Source organism: Equus przewalskii, chromosome 27 (genome assembly GCF_037783145.1).
Source record: "Equus przewalskii isolate Varuska chromosome 27, EquPr2, whole genome shotgun sequence".
Taxonomy (NCBI): Eukaryota; Metazoa; Chordata; class Mammalia; order Perissodactyla; family Equidae; genus Equus; species Equus przewalskii.
In genome coordinates this window covers 10,772,047-10,795,228 of record NC_091857.1, presented here as the reverse complement: position 1 = coordinate 10,795,228, position 23,182 = coordinate 10,772,047, and the positions used below count along the sequence as shown (strand labels likewise).

General features: G+C 35.4%; 1 protein-coding gene across 16 annotated transcripts in view; it reads right to left on the bottom strand.

The window, feature by feature from the left end:
* ROBO1 (roundabout guidance receptor 1) overlaps positions 1 to 23,182 on the bottom strand; it is a 1,062,925-nt gene that overhangs the window by 34,353 nt on the left and 1,005,390 nt on the right. For 7 of the 16 annotated variants that reach the window (XM_070597856.1, XM_070597855.1, XM_070597860.1 and 4 more), the window contains 7 exons: positions 22,480 to 22,651; positions 18,590 to 18,787; positions 14,457 to 14,483; positions 13,001 to 13,043; positions 6,129 to 6,283; positions 3,250 to 3,585; positions 1,298 to 1,405 (listed from right to left, as the gene is read on the bottom strand). In XM_070597856.1, the coding sequence (XP_070453957.1) occupies positions 1,298 to 1,405; positions 3,250 to 3,585; positions 6,129 to 6,283; positions 13,001 to 13,043; positions 14,457 to 14,483; positions 18,590 to 18,787; positions 22,480 to 22,651 (1,039 nt within the window). The remainder of the gene's footprint in view (positions 1 to 1,297; positions 1,406 to 3,249; positions 3,586 to 6,128; positions 6,284 to 13,000; positions 13,044 to 14,456; positions 14,484 to 18,589; positions 18,788 to 22,479; positions 22,652 to 23,182) is intronic. The other 9 variants (XM_070597864.1, XM_070597867.1, XM_070597863.1 and 6 more) reach the window with 3 other exon arrangements.

The window sequence follows — 23,182 nt, the reverse complement described above, 5'->3', positions numbered from 1 at the left end:
ATAGCAGCACATCGCGATCTAGGTATCTAAGCTGAGGGATGGAGAAAATCAATTGAATACTGATAACCCAGAATCAGGGTTTTTTTTTTCCCATCAAGATATGATTTTCTCTCTAAATGGCTAAGAATTTAAAGATGAAATAGCATGAGATATCAAATATTAAAATACTTTCTATGCTTTTCCCAAGAATAGATCCTTGAAAATTTTCTCTTAATTCAGAGTTTCCTGACTTTAAAAAAGAAAAAAGTAACTTAATAAGATTTTAATTGTTAAAAAAAATTGAACAATGTATAGTAGAAGAAGAGTAGATCTAAAAAGGTAAAGAGCTATTTCTAAGATTTTTAATTCAAATAAAACAGTTTCAATCAGTGACAAAACATATGCTAGAAAATGCCACATCAGCATGCCTTCTTCAAGAGAACATGGTAAAATGCAAGTGCATATTCATTACAAAAGAGGGGTAGAGACACTTGGCCAAGGGCATCTAGCAACAACTTTAATCCAGTTGATGGGAAGTGGTATTTCTACTCTCTCCCAGAGAAACATTCTAGAGTCAAGATCAATTGGTTTTGCTCTCATCGTGGTGTGACTTGCCACATGTTAGTTCTAATAATGAACTGCTTTTAATTAGAAAAACAGGACTTAAATACCAGCAAGCTCCCATCTGCAGCCCCTATCAGGAAAACAGCTGGCAAACAGCTGTAGCAGCATGAAGACCACAGGGAAGAGGCCTCAGTGGGGCTTCTGAGACACTTACAGACTTAAGTTGCGAGTTTGCTTTATGACATTTTAGAGCAAGCACTGAGGGATAGTAGAGAGATTATAAACTGAGGTAGGTTTCTGTTGTTCCTAGGTCTCATAATATTGTCTCCAAAGCTTTTGATTTTGTTCAAGTGTACTCAAATTTTACATGTGTTTATAGTCTTGCTTCAAATGGTGACATATTTAGCAGATTAACTATATGTCAAACCTTTTTAGTTATATTTTGGCTGAGGGGGAAAAAAGAAGTTTCAACTGCATTTAAAGATTAGTTCATGCTTCTGGCTTTACTAAAGCTCTTTAACAAAGAGGGAAATAGGATCCTCAGTCTTTGACCAAATAGAATGTAAAATGATTTAGTGAGTGGACAGTTTCTCAAATTGCTAAAACAAGACCCATACCGGGAAGATTCAAATTACATAAAGTGATCAGACATGTCATACGCGTACATCAGTTCATTAGCATTCAATTTGCAAGCCTGGAATGTACCATCTTTTTAAAGGAGAAGTTGACTTTTTCTTTAGTTCCCCTCACTTACCAGATGTACTACTGCCCCGGTCTGAACTATTGTAGGATCCTCCTGTATTCTGGTCGTATGATTGGTTGTATGGGATAGTTGGAGGAATTGTGTCATTTGCTCGATAATCTAAATATTTCAGATGGAAAAAAATTAAAGAATTATTTTCTCTTTGGTGCCTTAATCATCTACCAACAATTAGGCTTTTAAAACATCATGTTGATCACTTGCTAAGATGTACGTAAGTGTTCAGGAGGAAAAATCAACAAAGATAAAGAACTTTAAACCTTTCTCTTTTGAGATTATAAAACAAATTCTTTGCATCATCTCCTTTACATGAACCAGACTAAACACAAGTATGAACGAATCATATGAGGGACTATTTCTTCTCTTTAAATATTGATACATCAGCTCAGGCGGAAATCAGATTTGCTTCACTTCTTTACTTTAAAAATATAGTAACAAAATAATTTTAACAAGAAAGTAGGAAAATATGTCTGCAAATCAAAAAAATAATTAAAATAAAACTGAAACATCTGCAAGGTTATATCTAATAAAAAATGTCCTCATGATAAGAAAAAAAGTATCCCAATCTCCCACAGAAATGCTTTGCTTACTTAGGCAAAGGTGAAAATCCAAATGACAAACTCACCACTGGAAAAGACTGAGTAATAATCTGTCAGTCTAGTTGCATTCCAGGGTCTTTATTATAGTCTGACATACCAAGTCTGTTTACAGGCAGCATAAACAATAAATCAGAGCTCTGAAATATTTGTGCAGCGACTGTCAGAGCTTTCCAAAATCCACAGTAAAGCCATATACTACAGAGGAATAATGGAACAATAGTTTGAATCCCCACTGTAAACTCTGTGATTGCAGAAACTGTCCTATTCATCTTTGTCAGCCTTTGTCATGAACATGTCTAAGAGTCTTAACAAATATTTATTGAATTGGCTTATTATACCAATCAAGGGTTTTTTTAAACTTGGAAAATCTAGATGACTGTATTGTTAAATAAAAACATATAACATTAACTTAATCAAATGAAATGTTCATCTTAAATTATCTTTTTGTAATCTCCAACTGTACTATTTTATTTTTTTAAAATATGGTCCCAACTCAAGCCTAAAGAAAATAAATCTATGTCTCTAATTATCTACAATAAAATATATCTTTTACTCGGACACTTGTACAAAATTGCTCCGATCTATTCAAATCAGAGCAATTCCTCTTTTCCTAGAGGTGTAACTTTGCAAATCATGTTATTAAAGTAATAGCCTGAAGGACTACAAAGAAATCAAATACCTATCTCTTCCAACTCACACATATTATAGTAGAGCAACATTCTCCTCAGCCCATAAAATGCTCTTCTGCTGCTACAAGTTCACACTAAACTGAATTTATTTTAGGTTCTATCCTGACAGACTTCAATCAGGTCAACCAAAGAAATTCAGGTTCTAAGATCACACATTGCGGTGGTCTTAGTAACCATCAGGTAGTAGATCTACAATAAAGTGAACCACTTCTCCAGTTTAAGTTTAACTTAATTATTTTTCTTCAGTTTGATATAAAAATGCCACTCATTTATATGACCATGTAGAAGCAATTATCTTCCATTCTCCAGTCGAAAGAATGAGATAGTCTATTTATTCAAAATGGGAGGTATTGTGACGGTGGTACATCTGCCTTATGAATAAAAGATTGTCTGTCCTAAGCAATCCCTCACCTACGATTAAATTTAAATTAATCTCAAAACCATTTGAAAATACTTATATATTATTATAAAATCAATTTTCCAAGGTTATTGTTGTGCTAATTAACTCTTTGACACTGGAAATTTTGAAACCAAAGAAATAAGAAAACCTTAATAACAAAAGAAAGATTCCACTTGCTGATCCTAGACAAGTTTCGGCATGCAGTACTGAAGGGCTAAGGATACCAATACAGAAAAAGATAAAGACAAAGCTCTTCACCTTTGTTCAATTTGTTTTGCTCCATGATGTTATACTGAATTGGTGCCACTTCTTGTTTCTGCTGTCCCGGTGGCTTCCAGTGCTTCTCGCCAGAGTCCCCGCTGCCATTGTTCATGTTGTTGCTGAGGTTTGACTGGATGAGCTGGGTGGTGGCATAAGGAGTGGGCTGCCCTGATGGATTGACAAAACGCCCATCCTTCAGATTTGGGCTATTGAAGGTTTTCATCTCATTGATTTTGTTACTAAGGTCCACATCACCATAAACAGTTGACTCAGGGAGCATCAGATTTGTTTGTTTGTTATCCAGTTGGTTGTTATAATTTGCTATACAATCAGCTATGTGCAATGGAGAGGAAAAGGAAAAAGTCATTCTGCATGGTTATTCGTTTTGAATTTTTTTGTATGTAGCTTGGTGAGTCACACTAGAATTGTTATGTACAGTAAAAATGGGCTTAAATAAGATCAATAAAAAAGGGCCAAGTATTCATATGTACTTTTTAAAAAAAAACAATTAAAAGTTGAGGGAATAAGAGAGGACACACAGAATTTATAAAGAGAGTAATTTTTAACTTCTGCTAGTGCTATGTAGTAATACATAATTTAAGACAATTTTCTTTTAACAACCTCATTAATAGAACTTCCACTGAAATAATACATACATGAATATATGTGCCAAATTTAAATTTTCTAGTCTTGAGTTCCTGAAATCTTTGATGCTACTAGTTAGCTGTAGCAGAACACAGCATGTAAGCTGAGAATCCAAAGGAGAAAACTCGGCTCTCAGATCAAAGAGGTTGAGATTCAACGTTTTATCAAGTTCCTCTATTCAAAAGATACGATGGACAGAGGTAGAGTGATAGTAAATAGTGCTCAAGAGAATTTCGTTAGTTCTTCTCTCGGTCATGTAGGATGATCATTATCAGAGAAGGATGTTATATAATCATTTTTTCGTGGTTTCATAATCACACCCTAAGACAATAATAATGACAATAACATTGACAAAATGAATCATGGTAACCAGGGTAATTTAATCAAATAAAGCCTGGAATAATATCTAATGTCTCCTATCTCAATTTTGCTCTAATTTTCCCTTCATTGAAATATTTGAGAATGAAATAATTTATATGGATATAGAAATATTTAAAGCCTGCAGTTAAAAATATTAAAATAGCAGAAAGAACTAAAATCATAATTTAAAATTAGGACTTTTTTAAATAAAAAAATTAGTTAAGTTACAATGTTAAAAATACCATTATTTTATTCATGTAGTTCATCATGACCAACATTAACAGATCATTTTGAGGACTGTTTTTCAACTGGATATTTTAAGAAATGATAAATTAACATGATTGTCACTAAAGATGTAAATATGAATATAATCTTAAGAAAAAATTGCAACTTCACTATTCTACAGAATTCAACTACTCCGCATTTCAACAATAAACCATCAGGGTGCAGGAATATTTAATTCATTTGGCCTCTAGTAATTCTTATTCCTAATTTCTAGGTATTAAGTTTTGTTTGAGAGTGGTTAAGAAATATTATTAAAGGTGATATGGCTTTGGCAATCTCATTTTTCTCCACCAATCTTTCTAAATGAGTGCTATTCAATAGAACTTTCTGAGATGAGGGACATGTTTTATTCTGCATTGTTCAATACAGTGGCCACTAGCCACATCTGACTACTGAGCACTTGATATGTGGCTAGTGCTGATGAAGAGCTGAATTTTAAGATGCATTTTATTTAATTTCAATTTAAATAGCCACTGGTAGCCTGAGGCTACCATGTCGGACAACACACCAATACATATTAATTTAATTTGGTATCATTATTTTTTTTCTCTTTTATAGGATGCCGTATAGTCTTTTATTTATAATTTTGTGAGCATCTATCTGTCTGGGCAACTAGAATATGGACCTCTGGAGAACATGGACTTGAGCACATAGATATGTCACATCCATATTCATATCCAGTGGAGACTTGAGATTTGTTTTAGGGGTAGACTTACAGTTTGTGCTATGATTTATCTTAATGGTGCAGAACATCTTTACTTAAATGCCATCTTCTATTTCCCTTTTCCTTAATTCCATGGGTTATTTTACTTCTACAGTCATTTCTTTTGATTCTTTATGATTCTTTTAATATTTCCCACATTGGAAATGTTGAGGGATGTTTTCTTTCGTTTTTTGTAAAAAGTCATTTGTACTTTTCAGCTTATTCGTTTAAATATTGCATACTCTACCTCCACACTTTACTGTCATGTTTTACCATGAAATTTTAGCAAAGTAATTTACTCACACATATTTCTGAACCAAGCCCACATAATACAAAATAAATGTATGTATACACACCTGCGAAAGATATATATATCTCTTGTATCCTCAGGATTTACTGGTATACTATAAAAATCTGATTTTGAATTTCATTTAATTTTCTTTATAATTTTTTGTTACCACTGTTGTACAATTATTATTATTACTACTGCTATTAAAGAATTTGGTTAATTCTAGCTATACATTTATTGATCTTTTGATCTGTTTTATTCCCTAAATCTTGAAAATAATAACTAAAAATTACAACTGCATACATTCTTATAAAAATGAATACTTACATAATTTCATTTTTCCTTATTTGCTATCTATTCTAGTTTACATTCTCCATTCTCCCATTGCACACATTTTGGTGGATGGTGAGATGTGGAGATATAGGGATGGAGAAAGTACTTGAATCAGGCTAGTTTGCTAAATAATAGTCAGCATTTCATGAAAATGTTGATCAAATTTTCCATTCCAATGTAGGGAGACAAAAAGAAATGTATCTCCTTAAAGCTAGTTCCTAACAATGCTCGTACATATCAAGCTGGCTCTGTGTCTCTAACCTGGGCGACTATAAGTAGTCAGGTTGCTATCGCTGTTCCCATTGCCAGCTGCACAGCAATTGATGGAGCAGTCATTGTGGTTGTTGCCAGTATTAGGCCACGTGTCTGCCAGCCATGGCTGAGTGGCAGGTTCACTGATGTTGAGAAGTCCTGGCCTAAAGAAAAGAATATATAAAAGTCAATGTTATATAGATAGCAAATAATATTTCCTATACAGAATTCCAATAAACTCTTCATCTCATTATTCTCACAAATAATTGAGTCAACTATGCTGAACGATATTATTATTATTTTTATTTTACAGACAAGACAACTGTAATGTACTGTTCTGGGATGGGCCGCAGCTCATATAGCCATGACTTTGTAAACTGGCAGAGTTGTGCTTCAGACCTAAAATACTGTACATTTTGCAATGCTCTCCTCCTCCTTTAGTCACAATGACTAACAATCAAACATGGAATCTAAAAATATGGATACATATATGTTTTAGTGTTTTAGTAGCTTAAAGAGTACCATAGTTAAGACAATTTGCATTTATTCATTTTTGACCCATTAAAAAATAATGATTCAGGACTGGCCCAGTAGCATAGTGGTTAACTTCACGTGCTCCACTTCAGTGGCCTGGGGTTCACAAGTTCGGGTCCTGGGTGCAGACCTACACACTGTTCATCAAGCCATGCTTGGCAGTGTCCCACGTACAAATTAGAGGAAGATAGGCAACAGATATTAGCTCAGGGCCAATCTTCCTCACCAAGAAAATAAATTATTTAATTTAAAAAAATTTTAAAATAATGATTCTTCTCATAACTTCATTTAAAAAATGGAACAAGCTCCTTTTCTTAGACAATGGATCCTTCACAGTAAGCACATTTGCATATTTTTCTTCAAAATTGTTTCAGAAATAGTGAGTTTGGGACTCTGTGACATTTTGCAAAGCCTCATCGGTGTTTCAGTGCACAGTTCCGTAAGCTTGTCAACATTTTCTGATGGTGACAATGTAAAATGCCACAAATCCCTACATAAACAAAGGAAAGCTACTGAATTAAATCTGGTAAAACAAAGATGTCCACTATAAGAAATATTAGCGTTCATGTTTTTTTTGGCACAACAGATGTTAATCCTCTTTCACTGTGAGTTGGGAATGCAAAGCGCATCAGCAGTTATTAATGAGAGCCCTGAACCGCCAGTGCCAGAAACGCAGACTGGAGTCCAAGGACGGCATTCCTGATGTTCTTTTCCAACATTGACTCCATTTGATAATTCAGCAAAAGTGGTGATGATGCATGATGTGCTGTCAGATCCACAATAAACAGACTGGCACTACAGATTCCGCAGAGATTTTCTTTATGGTTTCACTGTCTTTGTTAAAGTGCAACACCGTGCTTCTCATTTACCTGGGAAGCAAGAACCTGACACTTCATTCTCCATGGTTCCTACTCTGACACATAGATAGTCAACTGAGGAAACTTACCATGCAAATGATGGCTATTTGAGGAATAATTCACTTCAGATGAAGAATATGGATTTATAATTTATATATCTATAACATATATATATATACGTAATAAAAATGAATATTTACTCTTTGCTTACAGAGTGTGAGGTGTTGTTCTGAGCTCTTGACATGTATTAACTCATCTAATTCTCACCACAATTCTACAAAGTAGTTACTATTATTATCCCTGTTTTACAGATGAGGAAACTGAGACACCTGAGAGACGTTAAGAAACTTGTGAATGGTTATACAAAGTGACTGAGTGGCAGAGCTAGGATTCAAATCCACATAGTCTGCCTCTAGAATCCACACTCTAATCCAAGATACTATAAACACATATGTTGGAGAGTGCTGAAATTTCCTAAAGCCCTCAAACATTAATAGAAGGAAGGGTGGGAAAATGCCTGAAGACTTGGAATTCAGAATAACACTGTTAAAACGGAGCCAACTTACTATTAAAATTGTTGATAAAAACATGCTTTGAAGAGCAATGTTGCTGAACTGTTGAAATTTAAAACATTTAAATGTAAGCTGTATCACAGATATCTGGAGACTTTGAAATAGATGTTGGTTATAGAAATTCTGCATCTAGTAATCTTTAGCTTTCCTTATTTTCTTTTCTCTTGAACTGAAATCAAGTGTGTTATCATATTAGAAGTTATTAAAAATAAATCTCCACATTTGAACTGTAGAGATATTATGGGATGTTTGAAGTATGTGTCAAGTGGAAATTTTCCACAGCCTGACTTACATGTTTCAATAGGAATTGACGATATTTTTATGCTACTATGATTCCCTCAGAAAAACACTTTTAAAGTGAATGTTTTGATATCCTCATAGGCTGAAAGAACTTTTCATATGTATGGGTGATTTCCAACAGGAAGTAGGATTAACAATTCACATCCTAGCTTTTAGTTTAGACTTGTGTTTGGAATGCTAATTATTGAGAGAAGAAAGTGAGCCACAATTACTGGCCCATAATGAATCTTAAAATGCCATGTGTATATTTCAGAGGTCTCTGAGGAAGTCAAGGTCATATGCAGCTACTCTGAGAAGGGTGTTAGGGTCTTTTTAAACTAATAATCTCACAAGTTATATTTATACATTTAAGATGATCCAGTGTGTGTAAGATAGATTTAGCTGCCCAATAACAAGAAATGAAACAGGAACAAAATACAATGCCGGTTACAGTGATTAATATGTGTCTAAAATATTATATAATGTTATCATATGATATATATGTATTACCATATATTAGTTGTTATATTTTCATGCTAATACATCTGAGTTTGCTTATTTCTTCCTTGTCTTCAAAAAGACAATATTATCAGGAAAAGGAAGACACTAGGACTCGCAAAAACCTAATTTATCTTCCAGTTTATATTAAGGAGATAGATTTGTGTCACAACGGAAAAGAGGACAAATGCACGTAAGAAATTATCTGGCAATTGCTTTCAATTTCTCTGCTTCTCTTTCTCCAGATATTCCAATCACTCACTCCAATAAAAATAATCCATTTGAACTCCTAAACCACCAGATACAATACTAGAAGGGCCAGGGGCTGGGAAAATGGTGAGCGGGACTGGCAGTAAGGGTTGCCCATAGGCTGCTTTCTCTTTCCATTGAGAGCATCAAAAAGTTCTGAAGCCCAGGAAGAAGTGAGGGATAGATCTAACAGTCACCAGTATCTTAAAGAGAAGCAAAGCCTGAGCCCTGTTTCTTTCTCCCTGCCACGCCAGGAAATGTGGTATTGGCGTTCTCCACCTGGTTAGTCTCACATTCCTAGTCCTTTCTTCAGGCTTTCTCTGCTGTTTCCTGTTTTATACTGTGGTTTAGATGTTAAGTAGGTCTTTTGGAAGAGGTGATTGGGACGTTTGAGGTAAGGAAAACAAATGAATAGGAGCAGCCACTTCACATTTCCATGACCCTCCCCTGGATCACATCGCAAGTCCTTTGCCCTTTTCCAGTTGGGAAGGCCTCTTTCCTGACCACAATCCCTTTTCTGGGAATAGCTAAATGTACAATTTTGAGAACTAGAAGAGATTTTCAGCTCAAGCTTCTCCATTGCTAGAGGGAAGAAAACCTCCAGTCCCAAAAATTTTCTCTAAAGTCATCAGGAACAGAACTCAGGTCTTCTGACATTCATTTATTCAACACCTCAGGCATTCCTTCCTTCCTTAGATACTTATTGATGATATCTTTCGAAGAACCGTAGTCCATGTATTGAAAGTACTGATGTAATTCAATAAATTACATTAATCAAATTTCAAAAAATTTATGCATTTAATTATTGATTAATAAATCACGTAGCCTCTATACTCCAGGATCTCACATTCTATTGTGAGAGACAACCATACAAGCCAGGAGTTGGCAAACTATTTCTGCAAAGGATCAGATAGGAACCATTTTAGGTTTTGCAGGCCGTATATTTTATGTCACAACTACTCAACAATGCCACTGTGGCCGGAAAGCAGTCATAGACAATATGTAAACAAATGAGTCTGGCTGTATTATAAAACTTTGTTTACGAAAACAGGTGGCAGACTGGATTTGGCCCAAGAGTCATAATTTGCTGACACCTGAAATAAACAAAAGATAATCATATTACCTCACATTAGGTGCTTAATTGTGACATATACACAGCACAAAGAGTTCATGGAGGATGCAGCGGGTGAACTTCAGCAAACTGATAAGGGGAAGGGGCACACACATTTTGACTGATGCAATAAGGACAAAGATAATGCAATATTGGCAAATGGCAGGTGGGCTGACACAGTGGGTTGTAGGGTGTGGCACAAGGAGGTGTGAAGTGGGCCTACAAAGCCACTAGAGATTGTAGGCTTCACAAGCTAAGCTGAATGTGGACTTGATATTCTAAACATGGTGGGTTCTATTGAAAATGGCATCTTCAGCAGCTCAGAGATGTGATCAACTTGCATTTCGAAATATTATTGTCACTCCAATGGGCAACAGGAATTAACAAGAAGTAGTGCTAATGAAGGTAGATAAAGGTAAGACTACTGGGAGCTTTCATAATAGATTATGCAAATGAGAACAAGTGCTGAAATGAAACCATATAGTGATAGTAGGGGGATAAAAGGTAGGATTAACAAAATGCAGTAATGGATGAAGGAAAGAGGATGCCTGGAACATTTTGACTCAGGTGTCGTTAACCAAATGAGGTAGGAGGTCCAGTGAGGGCTCACGGAGTCTGAAATGCCTGAGGGAAACGAGTGTTTAAGGGATGGACATGAAAGAAGTGAATGCAGGTTTGGTTCACTGCTCATTCTTTCACTACATTGGATCATAGAACACACACGTGTACACAAATACACACACACATACATGGCTAGGAAATGAGACCTCTTCCTAATGCACTCCTGATTCTACTTTTCCTGCTCTGTTTTTTCTATGGCACACATCAGCTGCTGATACTACAGGGTTGACTTGTTTTTAATGTTTATTATTTATCTTCTATCTCCTCCACTAAATGTAAGGTTCACAAGGACAGGAATTTTTATTGACTTCGCTCACTGATGCATCCCAAGCAACTAGAACAGTGCCTGTCACATGGCAGATATTCAGTCAATGTGTTTGATGAAGAAATAAATTTAAAATTGTGCATATAACTGTCACTTTGAGCACTGACTCTAAGATCTATATTTAACTGTTGCCTCTATAACATTGCAGCATCTTTTCTCATTTAATTTGGTAAAAAGATCATTTTTCTTTGGTATTTGAAATAAATCAGTTTCACTGCTGTTCTATTTTTAAATTTAAAAGGTTAATTCTCTGTGGTGGTATAGCAAGCTTTCCAAATGGATAGATAGTTCAGGAACTTTATAATTTTTCAGTCCTGCCATAGAAACTAGCATTTAGTACCTATGGATTCCTGCCATTATTTCCTCTTTGAAAATTTGGTCTATCTAGGTTGTAAATTCCTTTACAGTAGGAATCAGACTTATAATAAGAGTGTGTGTGTGTGTGAGTGTGTGTGTGTGAGAGTGACAGAGAGCATCTGTGCATGCACAGAGGCTAGTACAGAACATATAGAAGATGCTCAATAAGCACTTTCATATGCTTTGATGAATGACAAAGCTGAAGTCTGCAGTCATGAATATACACATGTAGAAAGGTGGTTATATAATCAGGCATTGCAGATTTATCCACGAGAGAATGTTCTTATGCCAAAGGCAGTTTCACGAATATCTGGGCTATGATTTAGATGGAATTCCCCTGGATGCAAAAACGTGCCCTGGTTTAATTTCTAAATCAAATGGATTTATTCTTTATGAAGACCTCCCTAGTTTTTGGGTCTTTCAGTGGCTGGCTTTGTTTCCCAGGTGTGAAAACAGGAAGCTAGCAGCAGGCAGTACCCAGGAAATAATGATTAGTGTATATTGCCAAATTTGTACACCACTGGCTAAAGGGGGTCAATATATTTTTTTAATCACTCTTTGTCTTATAATAAACTCATAATTTTGTCATCAGATGGTATGTTCCTCAGATTCAACAATAATATCTTATTCATTTTTGTCTTTTTCAGTAGCAACCACATTATCCTGTACAAAGTAGGGCACTCAATAAGTGAATTGAATTTGAATTATAAAATGGTTTTGTTTGAAAGATTTTTTTTTCTTACGCTTTAAGCTAGATGTTACTGTTTCTGAAAAGAAGAATCATCGTATTTCAGAAAATCCTAAAGCTTGGCTCATGTAACTTATACATTATTTCAACCCTGTTAAGCTGCCTGTCACATCAATTTGTGATTTCTCTGTGAATATATTAAAGATCACTGAATAATAATTACAAAAAAATCATAAATATAAGATTGAGGTTCATTTTAATTAGAAGAAAAAAAGCTCTGGGTTAACAAGCTACCTAGATTTCTTCTTTCACTTCAATGTACTTCCCTGCAAATGGGGAGCCTGAACTATTTTGAATTCATAACAAGAATAAACAAATAAACATAACCTACAACAGCTTATGAGCAAATGCTGTGTTCAGCAGGTCTTCAAAAGAACGCTTTTCCTTTGATATTATCTGTTAACTAACTATATTTCTTAATCTTCATAAATGCCATCGCTTAATTACTTTAACTCCTTTTAACCATGTGCTAAATCTTCAAGTCTATCTTTCCCGGTTAAACTGCTCCCTCTGGTGTTCACTGACTAAGATGCAACAGCTCCCATCGATTGCATTTGTGTGTAAATAAGCTTGGTTCCCAGCACAGCAGAAAGGAGTATTTCTAAAAGATTTGAACAGATTTTCACATTTAAGTTAAACCTTTTAAGCAAAGAAAGTGATGTCATCGAGGAAGAAAAGAAGAAATAGCTGGAATTTCCTTTAGGATCTACAAAACAAGCAAGATAATTACCTCCCTCCGCTGCTCGCAGCTTCGCCTCCTCTCTGATAAGTTACTAGAATGTTACCAAAAACAAGGAACAATTAATAGACATGTTTATGCTGACAGACCAAAAGCTATTACATTCATGAGCATCTTTCTAAAATGAAACGCTTTCTCCCTTTCTACTCAGAAGCATTATAAAAATCATCACAGAAAACAGATTTATGATTCAACTAGTATTTTTTAAAAAATTATACATAATTAAATATGTTACTCTTATTTTCTTAATGTGCCAACAAGGTTGAGAACTAAGCCAAAGCAAAACTTTAGTACACTCCTATTAAATATAACTATTATACATTTGTACATTCCCATAGATTTCTATTTTGAATTTATGATTAGATCATATAATTTCATGATTTTATATAAATGGAATCTTAAATTTGGAAAAAGAAAAACCCTACTAGACTATTTTCCCAGAAGTATGAGTACCAGTAAGACAAAGATAAATGTTAAAATAAACCTTCCCTCTCTCCACACACAAAGATGTATGCCAAGCTGTGACTATTAATTAATGCAAACTATTCGTTATTGTGGCTTGTAGAAACCCCTCTCATTATATTTTCATCAGGCATGTATATATAGAGAAAATATATTTTAATGTTCTTGAAAGCATTCTCAGCTTAATAAATTAAAAGCTGAGATTAAAAAATTTAGCCATAACAACAACAAAAAAAGATTTGTACATAGTTAGGCAAGGGGTTAAGAAGATTAGTTTCTCTGTAAATGCAGACACATTTTCTAAGAAAAAATGTGTATCTAAAAGCTGCCAAATTCTGCTACTTAGAAGAACTCCAAACTGGGAGTCTGTTAAGGAGAGATAACTGCTCCCAGTGATTACAATAACTGGATTAAAACCAAGAAGCAAGACTACAGGTACATCTTGTACTCAAGGTGATGTGAAAGAAGACGACACACTTTCAAAGAAACTGAATAGAACAGAATATTACGATTCCGACTTGGGGAAAATGAAAAGTTTTATCTTTCACATGGGCTGGGTATTTTGGTTACCTTTAAGGATGTTGATTCTATGGACAGAGAATGGCAAGGGAGAGAAATTTTTGTTGGAAAAACTGCAAGCTTAAATTAAGGAAAAAAATGCACTGCCAAGTACAAAATAATCAATAAGATCATTAGCATGTTAAATCATGCTGAGGGTAGAAACAGTGTGTCTATTGAATGAAACACATGCAAACAAGGCTAAGATGCAACGTGGAGTCATGAATAAGTAACTGCATTAAATGGATGAAAAGCAACACCAACCACTTCTACTGCAAATGCATGCCTGACATGGGTCAATGAAGTATTGTATTCCATTTTAAGTTCTTTCCCCCAACTTACTGCAGGAAATGAAATAAAAACAGAAACACAATAGTACAACACATGCCAAACTAACAAAGGAAAGGAGGAGGGTGCAAATATATACCTGTTGGTGTGAAGGTAAAAGACGGGACTGAAAAATCAAAACAAAATATAAACCAGTTATTAAGCTGAAGAGAGAAAGGGAACATATCACATTAGTATAAATCAAGCAGACAGCGGAACATAAAACAAATGTAAATAACTAAGCCAGGAGCTCTGACCCTCTGATAGAGGAATAAAACCAAATCCGAGGTTTAAAAAAGGAGCTTGTCTCTACAGGTACTATTTTGAAGTGTCTGACATTTGAGTAGGGAGGGGAATTGGGCTGGGTTAGCCTGTGAATGACCCTGCATTTAGTAACATAGATTTGGCTCATGGCTTTAGTACAAACAGAAATCCTCTACTATTAATCATTTCCAAACACTGAGTGATGGATTCTTAAACAAGTATTATCAGGGTTCTGCTTGAACCTTATCTAGAAATCTGGAAGTGAATGCTCATTAAAGTGGACTAATAGGTGCACTTAAGTGTTTATCATTAAAGGAGATGGAGACAGAGAGAGAGGGAAGGAGAGAGAAAGACTTAAGAAAAGAAGAAGAAAAAAGAGAGAGAGAAAGAAATAAAGAAAGGAAGAAAGAAGGAGGGAGGGAGGGAGGACGGAAGGAAGGACAGAAGAAAGGAAGGAAGGAAGGAGGAAAGGAGAGAAGAAAGAACTGGAACAAAGAGAACCATAGAATTGAACTGTTTCACTGCTAAGAAATGCCGGACACTTTATCATATAAAGTATAATGCTGTATTTTTATCATCATAGAAATTTGTGAATGGACAGAAAAAAAATGGGGCATTTTAGCCTTTAGTTTCTCTATTATAGTTTATATTTAGCAGCTTTCTAGGAGTAGGCTGAGCTTTTTTTTTTAATGCCACACTAGAAGCTAAACAATGAACAATAACACCCTCTGAAAACCTTCACTCTCTCTGCAGTTATAAATCTTAATCTAATCAATAATGCCTGAAATTGAACTGCAGACCTCAAAAGTAGCAGCCTCGCCTCCCCCACTTTCCCTCTCTTCTGCCATTGCTGGGTGTTGGATAACACCAGAACTATTTCCACGTCATTTCAGAGGGAGGAGGCTGCCTTATTTTCCAAGCTCCTCAAGTTAATTGAAAGTAAACACTGCCCTGGGAAGGAAGCAAGGAAATCTACGTTACTCCCTTGAAGACTGAAGTTTGCTTTTAAAAAATCCTTAATACACACAAACTAGAATATTGATTACTTATTGTGCATCGAAAACCTGCCAAAACTGTATTTTCCACTTCACATTTGACTGTCTCTAAGAAATTTACTTTAGGATTACAGCATTTGGGGTTGTAAACAGGAATGCAGTAGCATCCTTTACAACTGTCACTTCTTAGCAAACCATTTTATCTCTGAGCACACTAGAAAGAACAAAAACAGAAGCCCCAATGCTGTGTACCTAATTTACACACTGGCCTTCGTTGGTAGCACAGCAGTCCCTGTGTTGAGAATTCTATTGTGTTTTCACTCACTCAGATCTTTTCAGAGAGTCAATGTGATTTAGCTACAATCAAAAATTCAGAGCCATAGTAACAAGTCTTCATAAAAAAAGTAAAAAGGTACATTTGCAAGTACAGCTATTCAAGCAAGAATGGAGGGCCTGAACATTAATTTGCAACCACAAGGACATAGGGAAAATATGAAAGGGCCTTGTCAGTACTCCTAGCTAACTGCTAACCCCAGTTTGAGGAATTAAAGAAGAGATGAAAAGAAGTCAGTCTAAATGAAATTTTTACAGCTCGCATAGCAAAGAACAACTTAATTCTCAAAGCTTCCAACAATAGAGTAATAAACTCTGTTTACCCACTGCCGCTGGTGCACTGTGTGAATGCACATGGACAAAGGGTACTGAGTGTTCTAGCAGAGGGCACATCTACGGATAAATGGAGGGGGAAGTGTTAAAAATGCTCACTATTACCCAAAGTCACACTCTGGTTTGATGGTTTATAGGTCAATAGGCTCTTTTACATTTATTTCTTAAAAATATTTCACTTCCTTTTTGCTTATAATTATCAGCATTGTTTTTGGCACAGACAATTTAAGGTTTCAGGAATCACTTCTTTTAATTGCACAGAAAAAGAATTATGAAAAAGTGCCGACGAGGCAAAGTGAGAAAAGCGGAATCGAATGCTCACCAATTACATTTGTAATTATGTTCTATGATTTCTGCTCAAACGCAAGCTAGTTAAAGGGACAATGATATTAGTTTAATAGATTTTGCAGAAAGAGCACATAGCATTTGTCAGCATGCTTAAAGTACATTAGTAAAGGAAAAGAGACATTTCAGAAAGGAACAGGGTTTCGTGTCACATATTTAGATTTCAAGACAATACAGAGCATCAAATTGTTTTAACCACACGGCTACTGCACTTCATCACAATGAGAAATACAGGATTCCCGGAGAATTCAAGAAGCTCTACATCTATATGTTAATTAGTCACTTTTCCTCATTAAATCAGATTTCAAAACACAACCCCCAACACCCTGCCCTTTCTCCGCTCCAGGACACACAGACACCCGCAAACCCCTTCTCTGCATTGTTTGTCAGTCAAAGGTTTTATGTGGTCACACATGTGCCTGACTTTGTTCTACTTTGTATACATAATGAGCACTGGCTCTCTTTGCAGTAACCTTCAAGCCCTCTTTTTCCATTTCACAGGGAGGGATACCGACATTTTGCTTCATCTCTAGATAGGACACATATCTGAAAAAAACATATTTAAGGAGGATAATACCAAGGCAAATGTATGTATATGAAGAGATTATGGCAGAGCCACAGGCCGGAGGCACACTGATTTATTTTTACAGTATGGGTGATGAATTTGTGTTGACTCTTTCTTTCCAAGACCCCTTGTGACCTAGAGTATAAATATTTTAGACTGCTGTCCCAGACTGTTTATAAGTGTATAGGGGCATTGGAGAGAACTTTTCATTGAGAAAAGTTGTAACTACCACTAAAAATTCTGACCTTTCCATATAATTGACCAGAGAAATGAGTTGGCCAAGACATGCAGGAAATGTTCACTTAGGAAATATGTAGAGAATCTTTTTTTTACAAAAGTGGTGATGGTGGGGGCGGGAATGTGTCTTTTGGTAATTCTCTCTCAATTTGCTTTGCGGCAAAATAAAAGTGTTGTCTCACACTAAAGCATAGGCCCTATAACTAAGATGAATGTATAATTTGTCATCCAAACCAAGACAATTCTGAGAGCAAAAAGGAGCACTATAAATAATTTAGTTGAACTAAAGACATAAATTGGGACTGCCCTCTGAAAATTGGCTCTTACAGCTACCCTACCAATAGCTCAGACCTGAGGCCCAGAGTTGATGAAGATATTTGTCGGGGGAGGGGCACTATCCGTCTGACATTGTTAATAATCTCCTCAGAGAGTAAAAAATACAAATCACCAATCTACAGACTTTGAGGACATGTGGCAAAGGGGTCTGTGAAATACCTTGACATATTCAGTTTATCCAGAAAATTGTAAATAATGGCAGCCAAGTAAACTTTCTTTTCTAAAACTGTAAACACATTTCTAACAACATTACCACCACTAATTAACAGCATATACATATTCAACTCTGCAAATTTAAATATAGCAATAAAAAAGTACTACATCTCATCTCTCTGCAAACTGAAGCACGTCAGTCATGCATTCCATATTCAGTAAGAAATGATTATTTTATAAATAGTCAGAAATAATCATTAAAATAATTTTATAAAGAATTTCTTTCACTTCACAAAGGGCAAAATGCTCCCTTTAAAGCTGTGTGAGACAGTTGAAAGCTTGTATTTATAATTCCTGTCACAAGGAGATTAAAGTAATAAAGTAATTCCCAAGAGAACAAGGGAATAGTATAACAATCAAGTGTAGACCTACCTTGGTAAAATATATTTTAAAGGAACTGGGCCTGAAAGCGATAAGCCTATTTGTAACACTGCTACTCAAAAGGAGTTAATAGGAAGATATCACAATAATATAAAAGTACTTTTGAAAATGTTTATATATTAAAATAATTTAATATAGGATATATATGATCACAAATAATTTGGAGTCACAGAGTAAAATCAAGAGTTATGGGAACATGTTAAAATAAGAAAAACTTGGGTAAGTTAATACCTTTTCTGATACCCGCATAAGTACTCGTCAGCCCATTTCTCTTCTTCCTGTGTCGATAGAGCCAGATGCTGAAGACCATGAGGATGATCCAACAGGCGGCCCCGATTCCTGCGATGAACGCTGGCTGCTTCACGACATCTGAGATCTGCTGAGCAAGGCTGACCTGGTCCTCAGGTGACACGGGGTTCCCATGAGAATCTGAAAAGCCATATTTTGATTAATTTGAGTTTAAAATTCAATGAGATAATGGATTCATACTTATGTAATATAAAATAATTGTCACTCTTTTGTTAATTTTTGGACCATGAGTTCTGTTTTTCATTCTGCAACATCCACCATTGCTAATTAAAATAGTTCATGAGATTTTTCAGCAAAATTATATTCACTTTATTTATTTTAACTCAAATTATTTATTTATTTAAAATAAATATGATATAAAAAATTCATGGAATATATTTAATGAATGAATGAAAGGAAAGTATAATAATAAGGGGTACCAAATAAATATGTATAGAAAAGATACAAACTTTCTCAGACTTCTAAAGGAATCCTCAATTATATGTTCTAAAAAGGGTAGAAAATAAAATTTTATTTCCTTTATAAGGTATATATTGAAAAAGAAAATGTGCGTGTGTGTGTGTGTATTCTTTTTCCCCCCAACCCCCAAATATATTTTGGGACTCTTAACTGCCTTAGAAACACATGATTTGAACCTATGTTCAGAAGGGTCTATAAAATTCAGGATCATTAAAAACCAAAGAAAAATTAAGATAATGTTACCATTGAAAGAACTATGAATAAACCTTCTTTTAAAACAATAACTGTGGCCAGCAATAGATATAAGAACATTAAATATGAACAAGAATTATCAACTGTTATGAACAGTCAAAAAGGCTTATGTTTTCTGTTAGCTATTTTGATTCAAGAATTAAAAATTGATGGAATTTAAGGCTATTAAAATGCACTTATTTTACATCTATGTTTAAACCTACTGAGACATTCATTTTTCAAGCCCACCATTTCATCAGTTCACATAGAGCGGTCTGCAAAGTCTGTAGAAAACTGGAAGCTGTTCCCTGTCACGAAAGCAACATCTTACTTTGCTGGCACTGAGTGAGGGCAATGCTGAGGATGCCCAGTGGGCAGAATTCCCATCAATGTCTGTAGTTTTAGTGTTCTTCCCCCACCACATCTGGTGAAACAAGCAGTGGTTTGCCCATTTCATTAGGATTGGTGCTTTCTTACAATCATTAAATCATTTGATTCCAAAAATGTCCTGCTAATACAAGCTGATTTAAAATAGAAACACTTATTCCAGTCCAAATATCATTTTTATTTCCAGAAAAATAATTGGTATCACTCATTATGTATTAATAATATTTCTCAAGCTGAAAACATTCTTACAGATTATATTTTCCTATTAGATGATACTGCATCCTGATAAGACACTGGTAGGAAAAATAAGCAGCATTCAATGGCTAAGGAAACAGCCTTAGGAAAATAGCACCCCTTTCTAAGTGAAATGGCTAAGTTGCTACTCATGTTTTGTGTGTGTGTTTTTTTATTTGCTTTTTTCTTGAACAGAATTCCAGGTTTCTTTATATGGAGGGTCAAGGCTGAAAGATCTATTTTCACAGGCAATCGCAGTCACCTGCCTTCAACTGTTTGTTGACTGAAAGTTTTATTTCATGTTCCAGACCCTTTTATCTATGGTTATCCTAAGAGCGCTTCATCCTCTGAAAGTTCACCAAGCAGACATATTCTTTTTATTCCTAATACATCCTTTGTACGTGCTAGGTTTATAGATTTCATGGCTATTTGTGCAAGGTTAAGTTGGGTAGCTTCAGATTTTATGGAGACAGCCAAGAGACGCTCCATGCAAGGGACCAGATGGGCTTAACAGAATAAAGTGTGGTGTGACTAATGAATAAAATAGCCACTCCATATCTCAGTCTTTGTCTCACTGCAGCTGAGTCTATATTAAGATATGGAAAACTGGAACACATTTATAATTCCAAGAAAACTAATTTGACCCTTAAATCCCATGATTTAAATCTTAAATAAATAAAATTACACATGGTCCTTTTTCCAATTTTTCTTTGAAAACCTAGACTAAAAGTCATATGTTATAAAAATAGGTAAAGGACACCAACAATGTATAGGGTCATCCCAATGTAACTTATAATTTCAACTGTAATAAGTTAATACTGACATTTCACAAAACTGGGAACTATTTGAGTAAAAAGATCTATATTTAGACTGTTTTCCCCCATAGCTTACATAACATTGTAACAGATGCATCAAGCAATTTTTTTAGTTTCCTGTATTGCTTGGAATTTTGTAATAAATGAACCAGAAATAACCATGAAGCTATTTTTGCTTAAAAGGTGTGTACATAATCACTGTTTTAAAATGTGCTTAATGTGAAAGATAATCCAAAAATCAAATTCTGGCTCGTGGCTGTGGTAGAGACAGCAAGCTCTTAGTAAAAGTTTGAATAGAGTTTTCCACAACATAGAGTTGTTGGAAAGTAGCTCCCTAGCCAGTGACTTCATTGTCCCGTGTTTCCATTTATCTATTTGGAATCAGATGACTGAGTTCTGGGCATGGGTGATGTACACCATTTGCAGACCTGTACCATTTAACCCTTCCACACTTTGTGTTTCTTTTCTTCCTTTCTGCTGGCCCAGGGTCAACCTTGGAAGCCCCACGTTAAAGAGCATAAACTTCATCAGCCCATGACCCTCCATGTCTACATGGAACAGGGTCCCACCTACAAGCAGTGGACTTCAGGTGGACTTTATGATTGTATTATACAACAGAGATTCTGCAAATGTATCTGTTACAGCATCTAGAATTTTCTCAATGGAACATCAATAACGGTTTCCAAATAGAATGCAAAATCCCTTATGTATAGTAACAAAATTTATTCAAAGCCAAATGTTTCCTAATTTTGTTTTGAAGTAATTTCTAGGATGTCATCAGTGTTATCAACGTGCCAAGTACTGTGTATTTATTTGTGAAGTATAAAGATTCACGTATCTGATTATTTTTTGTAATTTAGCAACTGACATAAAATACTACTAACGTTTAACTTCTGAACTAAAAGGAATAAACACAAAGTTGACCATATACTTCTCAGCATCTTTCATAGTTTAAACGTTGCCTGTTATCTGACCTTTTCCCTCCTTTTCCATCCATAATTGTATTTCTTGCCGTTTCTCTCGTTTGTTTTAGATTTTACTGGTAACCACTTGCTAATCTGTATTTTATGTTCATGCCACATTGCTTGTAGCGATGAGCGCTTGGCCCTGCTTTTGTGTTGGTAACAAATAACTATGGTAATAAAGTCTTCTCTGTCTTTTTATTTTTTTAATTCATCCAACCACTTTTGAAGCACACATTGTACTTAACATTCTAAGTGATTAGCATATAACCATATTCCAATGCTCTCTGACATCTCAGTCTATCTTTTGTTATAAAAAAACAATTGCAATTTTAAATAGACACAAAAATGATGACTATAAATTGCGTATCGCTGCAAATTTCCAAAACCTAGTTTAAGTTTTGCACGGAAGTTTGTTTTTTTTTTTTTTTAAATCCAAGCAACCGTAAGTTCCATGAAGGTGCAGACTGTGTCTTTCTTGTTCACTGAGGTATCCTTGCTGCTCAATTAATAGTATTCATTGAATAGAGGAAAAGAATTCAACAAGACAGGAGTAGGATGACACTGAAACTTGGCACCTTTTGCTTGAAATATCGTTTAAAATGTGTGCTTTTTATTCACGGTCCATTCAACTTGCAATGATGGCTCCACTACATGCAAAAACACAAAAGCAGGGCCAAGCGCTCATTGGTACACTCTCAAACCAGATCCGTCCTGCACTGACCTAACTGGATGAACTGTGGCTCGCTCTTCACCCCAGCCCCAGCCCCAGTGCTGGCTGCCACCTCTACGCTGTATCGGATCCCTGGAACCAGGGAGGGAATGACCACAGAAAACGTGGAACCGTCCACGGTCTTGTTTATGTGGTATCGAGTTTCATTGCCAAGACACCAGACCTGTAAGAAGAGCACAACAAATGGGAAGCTGGTAAATGCTGCAAGTTAATACAAAGATCAACATAGCATATCATGGTTTTAAACCTAGACAGAGTTCAGATCTATCATGAACTTAATATAGGAAGTTTCAGAAGTCATTTTTCCCTCGGATCTAGTTCTGAGAAGACTCTTTCAGGCAAACCTAGTGTTAGTAGTGCAGGAGTGCCCCCTTATCTGCACGGGATACCATCCAAGACCTCCGGTGGATGCCTGAAACCATGGATAGTATTGAACCCTATATATACTATATGTTTTCCTATACATATGTATTTGAGGTGTGACAGCAAAACTAGCTCACATTTCTTTTTCCTTCTTCAAAATTTCCCAGATAGAAGATTCGCTCTCACCGTAGATCTTAGCAACCTCAGTATACTATTTTTTTTTTTTTTCTTATTAAGTCGAGCACTTTCACCTTTTCACTGAAAGGAAGTACGTTACGGCTTCTTTTTGGCGTATCCAAATTGCCAGCATCACTACTCTTGTGCTTTAGGG